This window comes from Mustelus asterias, chromosome 9 (genome assembly GCF_964213995.1).
Source record: "Mustelus asterias chromosome 9, sMusAst1.hap1.1, whole genome shotgun sequence".
Taxonomy (NCBI): domain Eukaryota; kingdom Metazoa; phylum Chordata; class Chondrichthyes; order Carcharhiniformes; family Triakidae; genus Mustelus; species Mustelus asterias.
In genome coordinates, this window is record NC_135809.1 from 17,538,143 (window position 1) to 17,558,315 (window position 20,173).

Sequence of the window (20,173 nt, forward strand, 5' to 3'; positions counted from 1 at the left end):
TCTTTGATTTTTCACATGTTTATCATAAAAGCTACATTAAAAATGTACAGATGAAATCATTTAAATTGCAGCCTAAATAGAGGTCGTTCCGCCTATTGCCAGTGCTGGCACTTCAAGCTGTAGCTATCTATTGCCATTTCACCGCATCCTTTGTTTCCAAATACTTGTCCAATTACTAGATAAATTATCTCTGCCTTCATAGTTTTCCACTGTATCCTGTCCATGGCTCTGATATGAAAACCACACTCAATGCTACTGTGGCCTAGCCAATGTCCTGCACAGAATGAACATCACTCTTTTTTTCCTTTTGTTTCAATGTCCCTATGTATTAATATCCAGATTTGTATTTCTCTTTTTATCCATGAAGCATGAGCCTGCTAGCCCATCAAAATCCTCATCTGAGTCAGCTGCAGCAGAACTCGTGTGTCTCCTCAATGTCCAGGGAACATTCCCTCTGCCCTGGCTGCAGGCCACAGGAGCCTAAAGCCTCAGCATGCACAGATCTCACTCTAATCTGGCCTCTAGAGCCTGAGCATTATCAGTGCCTGAGCTGGTGACTGCTAATGTGAGAGAGAATGACAGTGTTTCTTCGTCAAGAATCACTTCTTCGCTTCCACATCTTGTCCCTTTACCATCGCTTGTCTAGGTGGCACTTCTTGTATATCTGAAAGGAGAGACAAGTATGGGTTGCAGTGAGGATGGGGTGGGGGGGAGGGGGCAATGGCAGTGTAGCGATTTTGATCAGGCAGTTAAGGTTGGCCTGCTTGAATATGAACTCCCTGATTACATAGACAAGGGAGGAGCAGTAGATGTAGTTTATATGGATTTCAGCAAGGCGTTTGATAAGGTGCCCCATGCAAGGCTCATTGAGAAAGTGAAGGGGCATGGGATACAAGGGGACATTTCTTTGTGGATTCAGAACTGGCTTGCCCACAGAAGGCAAAGAGTGGTTGTAGATAGGTCTTTTTCAGCATGGAGGTCGGTCACCAGTGGAGTGTCCCAGGGATCTGTTCTGGGACCCTTGCTCTTTGTGATTTTTATAAATGACCTGGATGAGGAAGTGGAAGGATGGGTTGGCAAGTTTGCTGATGACACAAAGGTTGGTGGGGTTGTGGATAGTGTAGAGGGATGTCAGCAGTTGCAACGAGTCATAGATAAGATGCAAGACTGGGCGGAGAAGTGGCAGATGGACTTCAACCTAGATAAGTGTGTGGTGGTTCATTTTGGCAGGTCGAATAGGATAAAAGAATATAATATTAAGGGTAAGATGCTTGGCAGTGTGGAAGATCAGAAGGATCTTGGGGTCCGGGTTCATAGGACGCTCAAAGCAGCGTCGCAGGTAGAGGCTGTGGTTAAGAAGGTGTATGGAATACTGGCCTTCATCAATAGAGGAATTGAGTTTAGAAATCGGGAGATAATGCTGCAGCTGTATAGGGCCCTGGTCAGACCCCACCTGGAGTACTGGGCCCAGTTCTGGTCGCCTCTTTATAGAAAGGATGTGGAAGTCATAGAAAGGGTGCAGAGGAGATTTACAAGGATGTTGCCTGGATTAGGTGGCATGCCTTATGAGGATAGGTTGAGAGAGCTAGGTCTTTCTCCTTGGAGAGGCGAAGGATGAGAGGTGACCTGATAGAGGTGTATAAGATGTTGAGGGGTATTGATAGAGTGGATTCTCAGAGGCTTTTACCCGGGCTGAAATGGTTGCCACAAGAGGTCACAGGTTTAGGGTGCTGGGGAGTAGGTACAGAGGAGATGTTAGGGGTAAGTTTTTCACTCAGAGGGTGGTGGGTGCGTGGAATCAGCTGCCGGTAGTGGTGGTGGAGGCGGATTCGATAGGGTCTTTTAAGAGACGTTTGGATAAGTTCATGGAAGTTAGTAAGATAGAGGGTTATAGGTAAGCCTAGTAGGTAGGGACATGTTCGCCACAACTTTTGGGCCAAAGGGCCTGTTTGTGCTGTAGCTTTTCTATCTTCTATGTTCTATTAAGGGCCAAATTGATGGTCCAATCAGGAGCCCATGCTCTGTATTTAAACAGGAGTGCCTGTTCCTCTGTATACTGACAGCGCTGACAGCGCTCTGTATAGTGTTGTTGGATCTTGTAGATAAAGACATTTTGGTGAAGCGACCTCCGCCTCCAAGGACTTATTACAGGTGGGGGGAGCAAAGAGGTATATGCTTACACAATGTGAAACTTGTAAATCAGAAGATATTGTGGGATGAGGGGAATGGTATGTGAGAATGAGGATTAGATTTGAGGATACAGTCACCTTCGATGGTTTCAACCCCATCTCTGACCACAAAGTCAATCATGGCCATTTCAATAATGGTGAGAACTGTCTTCTCCATTGTGGGGCGGAACACACAACCATAGCTGTTTTCTGTCAGTTATCGGCCATTGTGGTACAGTTCTACACTATCTTGTCCTGGAAGAGAGGGGGATTTTGATTTGATTTAGTTTACTATTGTCACATGTATTAGTATACAGTGAAAAGTATTGTTACTTGCGCGCTATACAGACAAAGCATACCATTCTTGGAGAAGGAAAGGAGAGAGTGCAGAATGTAGTGTTACAGTCATAGCTAGGGTGTAGAGAAAGATCAACTTAATGCAAGTGTATTTCTGAATGTGGTGTAACGTGTGGGTGATGTGCCTATCATATTTAAATAGCTGGCAACATGAGCAAGTTGTTAGATGTGTGTGTGTGAGAGGCTTGCAGCAGTGCTACATGTGTAAATGTAAGATGAAGCTATGAATGAGGTGAGAGCCATGGTTGATAGGGAGTTACAGGTGAGTGAAGGAGTGTGGGGAATGGAGCAGTGAGGCGAGTGGCTGAGTGGTAAGGATATGGAATTGGAAGATTCACAAACCTTGACTACTGAGGTTGTCTGGCACTGCGTCCAGGTCCTTGAAGCTAAACTGTTGACATTGCTCATGTTGGCTAACTGCACCCCCCCCCCCCCCCCCCCCCCCCCACCACCCCCCTACCTACCTTCACAGTGTCTGGCTGGACAGCCTCCTAGTCTCCTGTAGAAAGAGGACTTCTCTCCTGCCTGCCCCTATCACACTAAAGCCTCCAATGATGCGTAGATTTTAAGGGGTGCAAACTGGTTTGAACTGGTGCTGGCCAATCAGATGATTGCGTCTCTTGCCAAGGTGTACAGCCACTGAACTATGTCGCCTGCATTGAAAGCACCGAGTGCAAAATTAATCGAACACCTTGATCCCTCCATCCATTTTCAGATCTTATCTAATTTTGTGACCCATACATCTGCAACTCTGGCTCCCTTGTTATTTGGATCTACTTCTTTCCACTGTTCTTTTAGTCAGACTGTACTACTTCACAGTGAACTGTTCTGTCACCTTTTGGTCAACTCTTTTAACCAAATTATATCTGCCTGAACCAGTTGCTCCTTCCTCATATTTTGCTATAATCAGCAAACTCTAAGATCATTATTTCTGTATCTATATCCATATCATTCATTTAAATGTAAAACAAGACATCCTCTTCAGATCCCTAGACTGTACCAAGATCCCACCAACCCATTTACCCTTACTCTTTCTGTCACCCACCACTTTCCTTTCCATGGAACCATATTCCCTTTGCACTGTGTTAATTTTCACAACAATCTCTTGTGTGGCTCATTGTCAAACATCTTCTGAAAGTCTATACATACAACATCTATTCCCTCAATGTCTATACACTGAAAACAATCAATTAAATTAGCAGAACTCAACCTTGCCTTTACTGACCATCCATGGTTAGTGCATGTCTTCACTAAGTCCTCAGTAATCACATTGCTTCTGTGATGACTTCTACAGTGGAAGACATTTTTTAAAAGCCTCAATCATTCAACCAATGTGCAGCACAGTGGTTAACACTACTGCCTCACAGCACCAGGGATCCGGCTTCGATTCCCTGCTTGGGTCACTGTCTGTGCGGAGTCTGCACGTTCTCCCCTTGTTTGCGTGGGTTTTCTCTGGGTGCTCTGGTTTCCTCCCACAGTCTGAAAGACGTGCTTGTTAGGTGCATTGGCCGTGCTAAATTCTCCCTCAGTGTACCCGAACAGGCGGCGGAGTGTGGCAACTAGGGGATTTTCACAGTAACTTCATTGCAGTGTTAATGTAAGCCTACTTGTGACACTAATAAATAAACTTAAAACTAAACTGAAACATTAATGCAGCCCTAACTTCAATCCGAGAAAAGCAGAATCAGAAAACCTCCACATAACAAAGAAAGAATGGCTAAAGAGAGAAAAACTGCCTAAGTTTCTTTAATCCCCATCTCCTGAGTCTGGCTGGTGCAGACAGTCATTCAGCATTGGAGGATTCTGTACATTCAGTATCATTCAGTGATTTACTGGAGAGGAGACATTTCTTCACCCAAAGAGTGGTGAGCCTGTGGAATTCATTACCACAGGAAGTGGTTGATGCCAAAACATTGAATGTATTCAAGAGGCGGCTGAACATAGCACTTGGGGTGAATGGGATCAAAGATTATTGGGGAGAAAGCAGGATTAGGCTATTGAGTTGGATGATCAGCCACGATCGTAATGAATGACGGAGCAGGCTCAAAGGGCCAAATGGCCTCCTCCTGCTCCAATCTTCTATGTTTCTATGTTTCCTTTTCCAGTAAGTGTCAGTGTAACTAAGAAACAGTTCAGTGAGTGATAAATGTCTAGCTGGTTTGAGTAGCTGTCTGACAGGAACACCAATACTCTTCGCTGATTTGTTACAGGATGGGAAACACAAAGGGTTGATTGTCCTATCCAAGTGGCTCAACTGAAAATTGTTGAAACTCTTCACAGACAGTTAGGATTTACACAAGACCATCAGGCTATAATACATCTGTTGATGTGTTTAAGAAGTTTCTACGAAGTATATTGCAACATTAGCGCATTTACAAACTCATGATGTGAGTAATAATTTGACAAATCCCAGCAGCCACATTGACACACAAAGAAGATTTTGATGGAGTTTATTGATGTTTCTGATTGAACATTGATTTATATCAATGATGCGTTTGTACAGTAACTTTTTTTTTGTTATGTGCCACTTTCTACTGGCTAGGGTAGCATAAAATGTGTGAAGATGTCTGTCCTTTTCCCAATCAGATACCAAGTTTAGATTGAGTGCAGACAGCATTCACATGAGCAAATCTTCCACACTGTTACTTAATTAGCTTCACTAATGTTCATACAGCTTCATCTTTATTGATGTTCCACTTTATTGTCACAGCTGACAATCAACAGCTTTTTCGACTCTTTCATTTAAGAGACACCAAGATGTGATAATGGTGGCGGGGCGAGGCGAAACATGTTAGTTAAGTAGGCACCAAACTTTTTGAAGTTTATTATTTACTGTCACAAGCCGGCTTACATTAACACTGCAATGAAGTTACTGTGAAAATTCCCCAGACACCACACTCCGAAGCCTGTTTGGGTACACTGAGAGAGAATTTAGCACGGTCAATGCACCCTAACCCGCACTGGATAAAAGCAAATTACTGTGGATGCTGGAATCTGAAACCAAAAGAAAAAACACTGGAAAATCTCAGCAGGTCTGGCAGCATCTGTAGGGAGGGAAAAGAGCTGACGTTTTGAGTCCTGATGACCCTTTGTCAAAGCTTTGCCTGTGGATTGCTGAAAGTAAGAAGGCAAATGGTATGTTGGCCTTCATAGTAAGAGGATTTGAAGATAGGGATAGGGATGTTTTACTGCAATTGTGTAGGGCATTGGTAAGGCCACACCCGGAGTAAAGTGTGCAGTTTTGGTGTCCTTATCTGAGGAAGGATGTCCTTGCTATAGAGGGAGTACAGCGAAGGTTTATCAGGCTGATTCCTGGGATGGCAGGTCTGTCATGTGAGGAGAAACTAAGTCTGTTAGGATTATATTCACTGGAGTTTAGAAGAGTGAGAGGAGATCTCATAGAAATTTATAAAATTCTAACAGTTAGACAGGGTAGATTCAGAAAGAATGTTCCCAATGGTGGGGGTGTCCAGAGCTAGGGGTCATAGTTTGAGGATAAGGGGGTAAACCTTTTAGAACTGAGGTGAGGAGATACTTCTTCACCCAGAGGGTGGTGAATGTGTAGAATTCATTACCACAGAATGTAGTTGAGGCCAAAACGTTGTCTGATTTCAAGAAGAAATTAGATATAGCTCTTGGGGCTGAAGGGATATGGGAGGAAGGGGGGAATCAGGATATTGAATTTGATGATCAGCCATGATCAAAATGAATGGCGGAGCAGGCTCGAAGAGCCAAATGGCCTACTCCTGCTTCTAGTTTCTGTGCTTCTATTAGAGAGATCTGGGCCAAACACAGGCAATTGAGACTAGCTGGGAGGGCACACCATGGTTGGCATGGACCAGTTGGGTCGAAGGGCGTGTTTCCGTGTTGTATTGCTCTATGACTCAGGTTTCATCTGAGCTGTCTGCCACAGATAATGTGCTAGACTGTGTTTCTGCATCATCATTGTCTTCCCGTTCTGCCATGTCTTTCTTTCAGACCACTGCCTGACCAGGCAGCAGTTCTCAGGTATCTGAAAGATGAAAGCCACAAAGGTAAGGTTGTTATGGGGGAAGTTGGTCAGGTGGGGTGAGGATGTGGAAGCAAGACAGGCAGCTTGCTTACACTGTCCGCAGGTTGTACATCAGACAAAATTGTGGGATGAGAGCGAAGTGAACATCAGAAGGTAGATTAGGTACTGGCATGTCTTTGAATGTTTCAGATCTGACACAGGCCTCCAACAAGGGCGAGCACTATTTCCTCCAGGAGGGGTTAAGAATAGACTTCCATGCCTGTTTCCCATCAGTTAGATGCTGCCACCTTCAGTTTTGTACTATCTTGTCCATAAAGTGAAAGGGAAGCGTGTTATTGAGTGTGGTGTAATCTGCCTGGGTGCTGTGCCTGCAGTGATTGAATAGTTGACAGTCTGTATTGAGATGTGGCATGAGATTTTTTTTATTCATTCAGGGGACATGGGCATCACTGGCTGGCCAGCATTTATTGCCCATCCCTAGTTGCCCTTGGAAGACAGTTGAGAGTCAACCACATTGCTATGGCTCTGGAGTCACATGTAGGCCAGACCAGGTAAGGAGAGCAGATTTCCTTCCCTAAAGGATATTAGTGAACTAAATGGGTTTTTCCGACAATCGGCAATGGTTATCAGTAGCTTCTTAATTCCAGATTTTTTTTTATTGAATTCAAATTCCACCATCTGCCGTGGCGGTATTTGAACCCGGGTCCCCAGAACATTAGCTGAGTTTCTGGATTAATAGCTTACTGATAATACCACTGAGCCATCACCTTCCCTTGAAGCAATGAAGAATGAGGGTGAGGTGAAACTATGAATGTCAGGGTATGAGTCATGGGGTGGATTTTCCGGCCGTGCTTCCCTCAAAGCCGGAAAACACAGCCGGAAAATCCCGTCCAAGGTCAACGAACCTTTGCATGGTCCATGTCCCACCCGCTACAATTCCTGTTATGGGTGGGATGGAAAACCTATGCCCATGATGAATAGAATTGAGTGATGGGAGTGTTTGAGCAATTTCCGAGACCATCGGTTCAGTTGATAAGATAAGGCATTTGAAGGGACCTTCAATGATCTTGTCCACTCATGTGAGGTCATTGAACTTCTTTTTGTCTGTATTGCATTCAGGTGCTTAGGGTTCTACTGCAGTGCTCTCTGCTCCCACTGTCTACACTGTGTTTGTTTGTCTACAGGCCCCCATGGAGAGGACATTTCTCCTCCTGTTCACCTCTGCGAGGTCTCCGGTCGAGCACCTGAGAACCTTGGAGTCCACTCTCTCACCACTTCATCATTCTTATTGCTGTCTAGATGCCCTTCCCCAGCCACTTCCAACAGCTGTTACAGTCGCAATTCCGTATTACAAATCTTGTCAGTGAGTAACTACTGTAATATATGCTGCTCCCACAAAAAGATCTAAAATGGCAAAAAAACCCACAATTAACACATATTCAGTATTAGCAAAGACATGTTACTATATTAGGGAGAGAGGGAACTGAGTACAAACCTTTTTGTTACCTCTAAGAGTTGAATCCCAAGGTATCAACTCATCAGAATCATTTTTCTTTCTACTCATTTGTGGGACACAGGTGTCGCTGGCTGGCCAGCATTTATTGCCCATCCCTAGTTGCCTGAGGGCAGTTGAGAGTCAGCCACATTGCTGTGGCTCTGGAGTCACATGTAGGCCAGACCAGGTAAAGACGGCAGATTTCCTCCCCTAAAGGACATTAGTGAACCAGGTAGGTTTTTTCCAAAAATTGACAACGGTCATCAATAGATTAATAATTCCAGATACTTTTTATTGAATTGAAATCCCCCCCCCCACCCCCCCACCCCCCCCCACCCCCCCACCCCCCCCCCCCACCCCCCCCCCCCCACCCCCCCACCACCCCACCCCCCCACCCCCCCCCCCCACCCCCCCCCCCACCCCCCCCCCCACCCCCCCCCCCACCCCCCCACCCCCCCCCACCCCCCCCCCCCACCCCCCCCCCCCCCCCCACCCCCCCACCCCCCCCCACCCCCCCCCACCCCCCCCCACCCCCCCCCCCCCCCCCCCCCACTGCCATGGCAGGATTCGAACTCGGGTCTCCAGAAACATTAGCTGAGTTTTCTGGGTTAATAGTCTAGCAATAGTGCCACGAGGCCCTGTGCAATTTATTTTAAACAATTTTCTGCTTAATTGGATACAGCTAGCAATGATTGCAAACTGCACCGGTGGCCTTACACCCAAGGACAGTTCAAAACATTTCACTGGAAGAAGATAGTACTAAACAAATTATATTTTAAAAACATCTCTATGCAAACTTGTCTTTGTTGTTATACCATTCCAGCTATTCAATCAGACTGATACTCTTTATATGATTGCAAGAATCGTCAATGGTTTGTAAACTTTTGAAGAAAATATTTGAAATGTTTGCGACTATGCATCTAAATATTTAAATGCGTGCATGTGTTCCAGTGCACTGAATTCCAAGGTTTACTCTTCCTTCGGAGAGGCAAATATCAGTAATAAAAGCACATAGTGTGCTTTGTAAAACTGTGGGGGCTGGCAGTGATCACGAGTACTGATAATGAAAGCTTCATTCAGTCAGATGTTGTTTTCCACTATCTTTTGATGATATTGTCAAGGATTTTTTTACTCGGCTAGTTAAACTTTGGCATAGCTTTCTTGCATTGTGCAGTCAAAACATCTGACAGCTGTCTGCACTCGGTGTGATAAAAGAAATACAAAGTCACCGTGCACAGAACTGCAGTTTCTTTTTGACAGCTCTCTTGTTTGTATACTTCCTATAGCTATCGTGAAGGTATTTCATTCCATTGATCCTGACCACAGGAGTACCTGAGGTGGTTCGCTGCACCTGCCTCGAGAGAGACTTGGAGCAGCACTGTTTACATTTAAAATCCTTTTGGGCAAAACAATTGTCCCGTGGGCTGTTTGCCTATTGCAGGTTCTTCTGCAAAGCACTCGTACATCCAAGCAGAAAAGAATGTAGAAAATGATAATAAATAGGTATTTATACTTTTTAAAGTTCATTTATTCGTCTCAAGTAAGTCTTACATTAACACTGCAATGAAGTTACTGTGCAATGCCTCGAGTCACCACATTCCGGCGCCTGTTCGGGTCCATGCACCTAACCAGCACATCTTTCAGACTGTGGGAGGAAACCCACGCAGACACGGGGAGAACGTGCAAACTCCACACAGAGAGTGACCCAAGCCGGGAATTGAACCCAGGTCCCTGGCACTGTGAGGCAGCTGTGCTAACCACTGTGCCACCCCAAATATTTAATTTTTTAAGGAAAGGGAACGAGTTGGATGCATGTCGGGTAATGTCAAAAGATAGCGAGGTAACCAAACAAAACAGCAGCTCATCGAAACAGAGTAAAAACATTGTGATTGAACTCTTCAATTAATGATACTGTTGATTCAGAGAGCCTCCATTTGCAGTTATCATCTGAGATCACATTTACTGCGCTTATCATGATTTTTGAACAGATAATTCAGCCATTCAAGCCAATCACACACATCAAAGTGTTTCTTTTTAAGTTGCTTTTAAGCATTGTAGATCACATATTCCTGAATAATTTGTCCTTACTTATTAAAATCAGAGTCATTACTGTTTCTGAATCTGAGGCTGAACATTTCTTTTCTTGATGAAACCCTTTCCGCATCTCAAAAGGATTGCATTGTCACAGAGACATTTTGATTTGATTTATTATTGTCACATGTATTAGTATACAGTGAAAAGTATTGTTTCTTGCACACTATACAGACAGAGCATGCCGTTCATAGAGAAGGAAACCAGAAAGTGCAGAATGTAGTGTTACAGTCATAGCTAGGGTGTAGAGAAAGATCAAATTAATGCAGGATAGGCCCATTCAAAAATCTGGTGGCAGCAGGGAAGAAGCTGTTCTTGAGTTGGTTGGTACGTGACCTCAGACTTTTGTATCTTTTTCCCGGCGGAAGAAGGTGGAAGAGAGAATGTCAGGATGAGACAAAGTACAGGAATGAGATAGAGAATCTGGTGAACTGGTACGGTAACAATAATCTCTCCCCCAATGTCAACAAAACGAAGCAGATTGTCATCAACGTAGAGGAGAACATGCCGCTGTCTACATCAACGAGGACCAAGTAGAAAGGGTCGAGAACTTCAAGTTTTTAGGTGTCCAGATCACCAACAACCTGTCCTGGTCCCCCCATGCCGACACTATAGTTAAGAAAACCCACCAACGCCTCTACTTCCTCAGAAGACTAAGGAAATTTAGCATGTCAGCTACGACTCTCACCAAGTTTTACAGATGCACCATAGAAAGCATTCTTTCTGGTTGTATCACAGCTTGGTATGGCTCCTGCTCTGCCCAAGACCGCAAGAAACTACAAAAGGTCATGAATGTAGCCCAATCCATCACGCAAACCAGCCTCCCATCCATTTATATCTGGCTCAGCTCTCTGTTAATCAGTGCAATTCCTTAACCTGAGATAGAGCCTAATGGCTGTATTGGCAGCATAGGAAAGCTGTTGAAAACATTGAAGTGAACAGAAATGGTATTAAGGCTATTAACGGTAAAGTCACCTGATGCAGCATTTGATTCAACGCTGCATTGCAACATGAATATTATTAGCCTTACCAAGAACTACTTGGATGTCCATTGAGATGTATAACTGGATTACTTCACAGCTTTGTTTTGTGCCTTATTTCATTTGCTTAATTCATAAGCTTCCAGGAAAGCAAATTGTTTATCAATGCTTACTTAAAAGGATTTGTTGAGCATACAAAAGTTTGACTACTGTTGGCCGTTATTTGATTTCTCAGAAAAAGATAAACTGTGAAACCTTCTTTACAGTAATAATATTCAGAATATCTCTGGGGTCTGAATAATGTCATCGACATTCCTCCAAACCTGAGGTGTAGCAGGGGTGGGGATCTTACCAGAGTTTGGCAGTGTTGGTTCTGGTGAAAAAAATGTTTGGTGAGATTTTCCAGTCTCCCAACTGCATGTTTTCCGGCAGTGGAAAGCCACATGCTGTTCGCTGGCGGCAGGATTCTCTGGTCCCACCGCTGTCAATGGGATTTCCCACTAATGCCACCTCACGCCGCTGCGAAACCCGTCGGAGGGGGTGCGCCACTGGCGGGACCGGAAAATCCTGCCGGCAGGAACGGCCAGAGGATTCCGATGAGTGTCCAGAGAAACATTTCGGTTTTCTCTCCAGATCTCACCACACTCTGTCAAAGAAAAACAGCTGGGCAATTCTCACGCCATCACGGGAAGGGGCCTAAACACACCGGCAAAGACAGGCTATGCTAAGATCAGAGCGGCCTGTTTAAAGGACGCCCCAATCTGAATATGAATAACCCCCACCCAGGCCCACCACGTAAGCCTCAGGGACCACCTCCATCTGATCGGAGTCGGCACCTCCCTCCCCCACCCCTTCCTCAGCAGTCAGTGTCACCTCATCTCCTTCCCCCGAACATCAGATCCCTCCCCTCCAACCCCTCAACTACACAGTCAATGCCAGCAGTCCCCACTCCACTTCCCCTGGGACATTGAACCCCTACCCCCCATCGCTATCCCCCCCCCAAAGGGCCTTCGCCGGCATCCCCATCCGCTCCCGGCCACCAACACATACTAATGAATCCACCGCCCCCCCCCCCCCGCCCCCCCACCACCAATGAGGCTCCTGTTGGCATGGTGCCAACCTGTGGCAAGGAGCAGTGCCACAGGACATTGCCAGGGCATTGCCTGGCCATCTCCCGCTCCCCCGGGGGCTAAACTCATTTTTACATGCCCTGGGGGGATCCCCACGACAGGTTCACGTCTGGGCGCACCTGTTGTAAACCGTGCCAACATGATGTCACATCAGTACGATGTGAATATACGGCGAGGGCTCAATATTTGGCAGGGGGGGATTGGGTTAATCATATTGAAATGCATTCAAATGGATGTAAATCAGGTTCACACTCATTGTGGACACGGGGCAGCACAGTAGCACAGTGGTTAGCACTGCTGCTTCACAGCTCCAGGGACCTGGGTTCGATTCCCAGCTTGGGTCACTGTCTGTGTGGAGTTTGCACATTCTCCTCGTGTCTGCGTGGGTTTCCTCCGGGTGCTCCGGTTCCCTCCCACAGTCCAAAGATGTGCGGGTTAGGTTGATTGGCCAGGTTAAAAATTGCCCCTTAGAGTCCTGAAATGCGTAGGTTAGAGGGATTAGCGGGTAAATATGTGGGGGTAGGGCCTGGGTGGGATTGTGGTTGGTGCAGACTCGATGGGCCAAATGGCCTCCTTCTGCACTGTAGGGATTCTATGATTTCTATGAATCTAATTGCATCACTGGCGAGTGTTGGCAAAAACCAGAAGTCCCGATCTTGCTGGCGAGATCCGTGACTTCCAGTTTTTGCCGTACTTTGAGCCCACGTCGGCAAACTCGCGGACGGCGAAAGCAGGCTCAAGGACCCGCCTCAAATCAAAACCAGCACCTAAGATGTTCTAACATTACATCCTATTTATCTGAATGTTTAAAAATGAATAGACATTCTCAGTTGCTGGATGTTTCAACAATAATTGCAAGTTTATAAAGTTTATTGTAAATAGCCAAATCTGAATGTTATAACTTAGATTAACACAAACTCCACTTCGTCCTCCTGTCTTAGGGATCTCAGCATGAACAATATCACTGAGCTACCCCAGAATGGCCTTTTCAACTTGCATTTCCTGGAGGAGTTGTAAGTATTGCAGCGCTACTCTTAGTCTTAAGCAGAATACTACGCATCACTTGTGGTTATAAGGAATAAAAATGTTTGCCTTGTGACAATGTTGAGAAAAATTAGCAAAGTTGCTTGAAATAAGTAATGCTACAGAGAAAGGATTAACAGTGAACCAATAATCCAAATTAAAATGGGATATGGGGATCAGGCAAGGAAGCTGAGGTGAGGTTAAAGGTCAACTATGATCGTACTGAGCATGCTCAGTGGGCCAATGGCGACTCTTGCTCTTATTGTGGTAAAGGAACCTGTTATAAACTCAAACACAGTAAGAAGTTTAACAACACCAGGTTAAAGTCCAACAGGTTTATTTGGTAGCAAAAGCCACACAAGCTTTCGAGGCTCTGAGCCCCTTCTTCAGGTGAGTGGGAATTCTGTTCACAAACAGAACTTATAAGACACAGACTCAATTTACATGAATAATGGTTGGAATGCGAATACTTACAACTAATCCAGTCTTTAAGAAACAAAACAATGGGAGTGGAGAGAGCATCAAGACAGGCTAAAAAGATGTGTATTGTCTCCAGACAAGACAGCCAGTGAAACTCTGCAGGTCCACGCAACTGTGGGAGTTACAAATAGTGTGACATAAATTCTGATTCTAGGATCGCATGATAAAGACTCAGGAGGAAAAAAGCAGAAATATTTATGTGAAATAGTGTGACATAAACCCAATATCCCGGTTGAGGCCGTCCTTGTGTGTGCGGAACCTGCAGAGTTTGAGTGTGAAACCTGCAGAGTTTCACTGGCTGTCTTGTCTGGAGACAATACACATCTTTTTAGCCTGTCTTGATGCTCTCTCCACTCCCATTGTTTTGTTTCTTAAAGACTGGATTAGTTGTAAGTATTCGCATTCCAACCATTATTCATGTAAATTGAGTCTGTGTCTTATAAGTTCTGTTTGTGAACAGAATTCCCACTCACCTGAAGAAGGGGCTCAGAGCCTCGAAAGCTTGTGTGGCTTTTGCTACCAAATAAACCTGTTGGACTTTAACCTGGTGTTGTTAAACTTCTTACTGTGTTTACCCCAGTCCAACGCCGGCATCTCCACATCATAAACTCAAACACCAAACAATTAAAGAACAAAGAACAGTACAGCACAGGAAACAGGCCCTTCGGCCCTCCAAGCCTGTGCCGCTCCTTGGTCCAACTAGACCAATCGTTTGTATCCCTCCATTCCCAGGCTGCTCATGTGACTATCCAGGTAAGTCTTAAACGATGTCAGCGTGCCTGCCTCCACCACCCTACTTGGCAGCGCATTCCAGGCCCCCACCACCCTCTGTGTAAAAAACGTCCCTCTGATGTCTGAGTTATACTTCGCCCCTCTCAGCTTGAGCCCGTGACCCCTCGTGATCGTCACCTCCGACCTGGGAAAAAGCTTCCCACTGTTCACCCTATCTATACCCTTCATAATCTTGTATACCTCTATTAGATCTCCCCTCATTCTCCGTCTTTCCAAGGAGAACAACCCCAGTCTACCCAATCTCTCCTCATAGCTAAGACCCTCCATACCAGGCAACATCCTGGTAAACCTTCTCTGCACTCTCTCCAATGCCTCCACGAATTAAGACCATGATTCATTAGAAAAATTTGTCCCCTCCACCCATCCCTAAAGTTTTTTTTTTATTTGTTCACGGGCATCGCTGGCTGACCAGCATTTATTGTCCATCCCTAATTGAACTTGAAGGGGCAGTTGAGAGCCAACCACATTGCTGAGGATCACATGTAGACCAGACTAGGTAAGGATGGCAGATTTCCTTCCCTAATGGATATTAGTGAGTCAGATGGGTTTTATGACAATGGTTTCATGGTCATCATTAGACTTTTAAATCTAGATTTTTATTGAATTTCATCATCTGCCATGGTGGGATTTGAACCTGTGACCCCAGAGCATTAGCCTGGGTTTCTGGGTTATTAGTCTCGTGATAATTCCACTGTGCCATCACCTCCCCACACTAGCTTTCTGGGACTTCATTCGAGGAGCTATTCTTCATTAATTGCTACTCAGTTGTGGGAGCAATGACTGAATTTGATTACATCCTTATCAAACATGCAGACACATGCAGTTCCCAACAGGATCACTGGATGATATAGTGGGATGATCATCTCCCTCACTCCTAACCTTATTAACACTGAGAAGCCAACTGTGGTTCTTCCATCACCATCCAAGCTGGGATCAGCAGTGAAGATGAAGAACTAAGCCTGTAGCTTTACTGATCTATATGGGACAATACCACATCGATTGAGTATTTATCCAGTGATCTATGAAGAGTTGCCTCTTCATTTTACTCTCAAGCGGACAGCTATTGACCAGAGAATCTAATGCCATCATCTATGGATGTCAGCACAATTCTCTATATGTAGGCAAAGAAACCAACCCTTAAACCAAAAATGTAATGCTCACCTAAGCCACAAATGCAATTGTAACTTCCCTGGTTCTAGACTCACCAGCCAGGAATAACAGCCTATTCCCATCTACCCTGTCACATCTTGTAAGAATTTTGTAAATTTCAATTCTTTGGAACTCTAGAGAATAAAGGCCCAGTTTACTCAAACTTTCCTCATAAGACAATCCTGCCATCCCAAGGATTAGTCTGGTGAACCTCCATTGCACTCCCTCTATGGCAAGTCCATTCTTCCTTCGATAAGGAGACCAGAACAGTACACAATACTCCAGGTGCGGTCCCACCAGAGACTATGCATTTGCAGCAAGTTTGCTCTGGTACTGAAGTCCTCTTGCAATGAAGGCCAACACACCATTTGCCTTCCTAATTGTTTGCTGCATCGGCCTACTAGCTTTTAGTAACTCCTGAACAAGGACGTCCAGGTCACAGCTCCTCTCAGCATCAACACTTCCCATTCTCTCCCCAATTAAGAAACACTCTGCCTTTCTGTTTTTTTTTGTTACCAAAGTGAATGACTTCACACTTATTCACAATTCTGGGTGGCACGGTTGTACTGCTGTCTCCCAGCGCCAGGACCTGGGTTCGATTCCCAGCTCGGTCCCGGTTTCCACTGTGTGGAGTCTGCACGTTCTCCCCGTGTCTGCATGGGTTTCCTCCGGGTGCTCCAATTTCCTCCCATAATCCGAAAGACATGCTCTTTAGGTGCATTGGGCATGTAAATTTTCCCTCAGTGTACTCGAACAGGCGCCGGAGTGTGGTGACAAGGAATCCCTACAGTGCAGAAGGAGGCCATTTGGCCCATCAAACCTGCACCAACAACAATCCCACCCATGCCCTATCCCTGTAACCCCATGTATTTGCCCTGCTAATCCCCCTAACACGAAGGGCCAGTCGACCTAACTCACACATCTTTGGACTGTGGGAGGAAACCGGGGCACCTGGAGGAAACCCACACAGACACGGGGAGAACGTGCAAACTCCACACAGACAGTAGGGCACTGTATGGATTCTATGTAACAGTCTGCCATCCTGAAAATGACCTATTTATTCCTAATCTCTGTTTTCTGCCTGTTAACCAATTCTCAGTCCATGGCAGTACAATACCCCCCACCAATCCCATGTGCCCTAATTTTGTTAATAACCTCCTATGTGGGACCTTATTTAAAGGCTTGTGGAAATCATATCCTCTATAAACTCCGAAAGGCTGGTCAAACATGATTTCCCTTTCACAAATCCATGTTGACTCTGCCCAAACATTTCATTACGTTGTAAGTGTCCAATTATCCGCATGCTTTATTGTAGATTCAATACAAACGCGAGTAAATTATACTTGTAGAAAAAGTCCGAATTCAGAAATGAATGAAAAGAAAATCCAGCTGTGTACACACATTATGCACGTGGAGATAGCAACTCCATGACTAGGTTGATGATTTCATTAATCTACATTGTTGCAGTGAAATAAAAATTTTAGCTGCAAAACTGAGCTTACAGAAATGAAGACGCTGTATTGATAAGAATCCAGGAACATTTGATTTGATTTATTATTGTGACATGTATTAACATACAGTGAAAAGTATTGTTTCTTGCGTGCTATACAGACAAAGCATACCGTTCATAGGGAAGGAAACGAGAGAGTGCAGAATGTAGTGTTACAGTCACAGCTAGGGTGTAGAGAAAGATCAACTTAATGCAAGGTAGGTCCATTCAAAAGTCTGACAGCAGCAGGGAAGAAGCTGCTCTTGAGTCGATTGGTACGTGACCTCAGACTTTTGTATCTTTTTCCCGACAGAAGAAGATGGAAGAGAGAATGTCCGGGAATTTACCAATTTTATTTACCAATGTTACCAATTTACCAATGTTATGCCATATTATATCTTTCATTATTCTTGCAGATGTCACTTCCACTTTCTCTTAATCGGGTATCATAGAATCCCTACAGTGCAAAAGGAGGCCATTTGGCCCATCGAGCCTGCTACAATCCCTCCTAGGCCGTATCCCCAGAACCCCACGAATCTAACCCACTAGTCCACTGACACGGAGGGATAATTTAGCATGGCTAATCAACCTAGCCCACACATTTTTGGAGTGTGGGAGGAAACTGGAGCACCTGGAGGAAACCCACGCAGACACGGGGAGAACAAACTCCACATAGACAGTCACCCAAGGCCGGAATTGAACCCAGGTCTCAGGCGCTGTGAGGCAGCAGTTCTAACCACCGTGCTGCCCCATGAGAATACAGAATTATACCACCAAATAAAATAACAGAAATGTTTCTTGGCAAATCTGGTGAAAGATATATTTTAAAAAAACACAATTAAATGGTGGGAGGTACAACTTTACTCACTTTATGCTTGTTCATTTAATGAGTGGTCTCTCAACCGTCAGACACTGAAGAACTAAGCAAGGAAGTGCTTGAACAATAAAGGTTGCAATAAAAGAGCCTATAACTGTTAGTCTGGTTTATCCACTAAAACAGAAACCTGCGGAAAGTAGGGACTGGCAGCTGAAGTAGAAAACCTAGCCAGAAATGATCGATTTCGGAGTGCTTTATACTGAGTGCCCAATTTCCATTTTAAAATGTGGAAAATGGGTGTTTTCTAACATAGAGTGGCTTAGTGTATCGTGGAATATAATCCCGTCGGTGTATTTTTACCGCAATTATTGTTTAAAGCCCAAGACAGGTGTTCTAAGGAAAACAAGGAAATGGATACCACCAAGTATTCATTCAGAGGATCGGGTCGCTTTTATTCCCACTGAACAATCATTTTTGGAGCAAACCGCTTACTAACTTCAAATAACACCTGTTCCACCAAATCACATCTAAACATAGAAAGAATTAAATTCAAACAACATTGGCCTGCTCTGCAGGTACATTGAAGGTAAGTCTATATGCACACACATAGAGGAGAATTGTAAAGCAGTTCAGACTAAAGGCTAGTTTAGATTTCCTTGGATTGTAGGAACTGCAGAGGCCGCCAGCTAGCAATGATAGGGCTTTCTATTATTTAGCAGATCTCTGTTACATTCCCCTGCCTTGTATGAGCTGTGGCCTCCTAGTATTGGTGGCATATTGCTTTATGGAAAGTAATGGAGGTTTCCATATCTTACATGTACCTCTTAAAATCTCCTCTGTCTATCGCATTGACGTGTCTTTGACAGAATCTTCTGTTCGTACAAATCGCGTAACTAAATTTGTATCTCAACTGGTCCGTTGACTCGGCATGTTTTACAGTGAGTGGGTGAATCACAGGAGTAAGGTTAGAACAAAGATCTGAACACACTCATTGTGGTGGCAGAACAGCTGCACTATGGTGCTGCACATCTGAGCTAGGGAGGGGAAGGTTGGTCAAGATCCCTGCACCTGATGACTGTTCAGCGACCCATGTCGTGAATGACAGGTGAGAATCACAGTGGACCTGGTTTTATCGCCAGCCAGGTTGGACAGCCTGTGCAATCATAGAATCCCTACAGTACAGAAGGAGGCCATTCGGTCCATCAAATCTGTACCGACAACAATCCCACCCAGGCTCTATCCCCGTAACCCCAATTATTTACCCCGCTAATCCCTCTTAGCTACGCATTCCGGGACACGAAGGGGCAATTTAACATGGCCCTATTCCCGTCACCCCACATATTTACACTGCTAATCCCCCTGATACAAGGGTTAATTTAGCATGGCCAATCCACCTAACCCGCACATCTTTGGAGGGTCACTCAGCATTGAGTGAATACTGACCACTTGGACAAGATAGCTGGGATCAGCTGCCACCTGCTATATAGAAACTTCTCAGGAAGCCCGATATCCCAGCGGGCAGATGTAGCAGGAAACTATGGCATTTATAACGACTGGGCCCCATTCCAATGCCCCCAGTCCACTTCCTGCCCAGAAGCATAGAATCCTTACACTGCAGAAGGAGGCCATTCAGCCAATCAAACCTGCACCGACTCTTTGCCAGAACATTCCACCAGGCTCTATCCCCGTAACCCACGTATTCACCCTGCTAATCACTCTCATTTATACATCTTGGGACACTTCAAGGGCAGTTTAGCATGGTAAATCCACCTAACCTGCACATGTTTGGACTGTGGGAGGAAACCGGAGCACCCGGAGGAAACCCACACAGACGCAGAGAGAATGTGCAAACTCCACACAGACAGTGACCCGAGGCTGGAATTGAACCTGGGTCCCTGGTTCTGTGAGACAGCATTGGGAACCACTGGGCCCCCATGCTGTCCATGGGTGTGAAGACACAGTAAGAAGTCTCACAACTGTGCTTACCCCAGTCCAACGTCGGCACCTCCACATCGTGAAGACACAGACAGGGTAACTACTGACAGGCAAAGATTGGGCATTTCCCAGTAAATGGTGGGGAGGGGGGTTTGTGGAGGAGGGGGGGAGGGGCGGAGGGGGGGCGGTGGGAGACATTCCTGTTCCTCCTAGCCCCACAAACAAAATCTTTGTGACTTACCAACAGGATCACTT

The 20,173-nt window shown here is 45.2% G+C and overlaps 1 protein-coding gene across 1 annotated transcript in view; it reads left to right on the plus strand.

Annotated features, from left to right (window-relative positions):
- Positions 1–20,173, plus strand: part of LOC144498517 (leucine-rich repeat-containing G-protein coupled receptor 5-like) — a 172,366-nt gene that overhangs the window by 39,183 nt on the left and 113,010 nt on the right. The window contains exon 2 of the mRNA XM_078219744.1: positions 13,175–13,246. Within this exon, the coding sequence (XP_078075870.1) occupies positions 13,175–13,246 (72 nt within the window). The remainder of the gene's footprint in view (positions 1–13,174; positions 13,247–20,173) is intronic.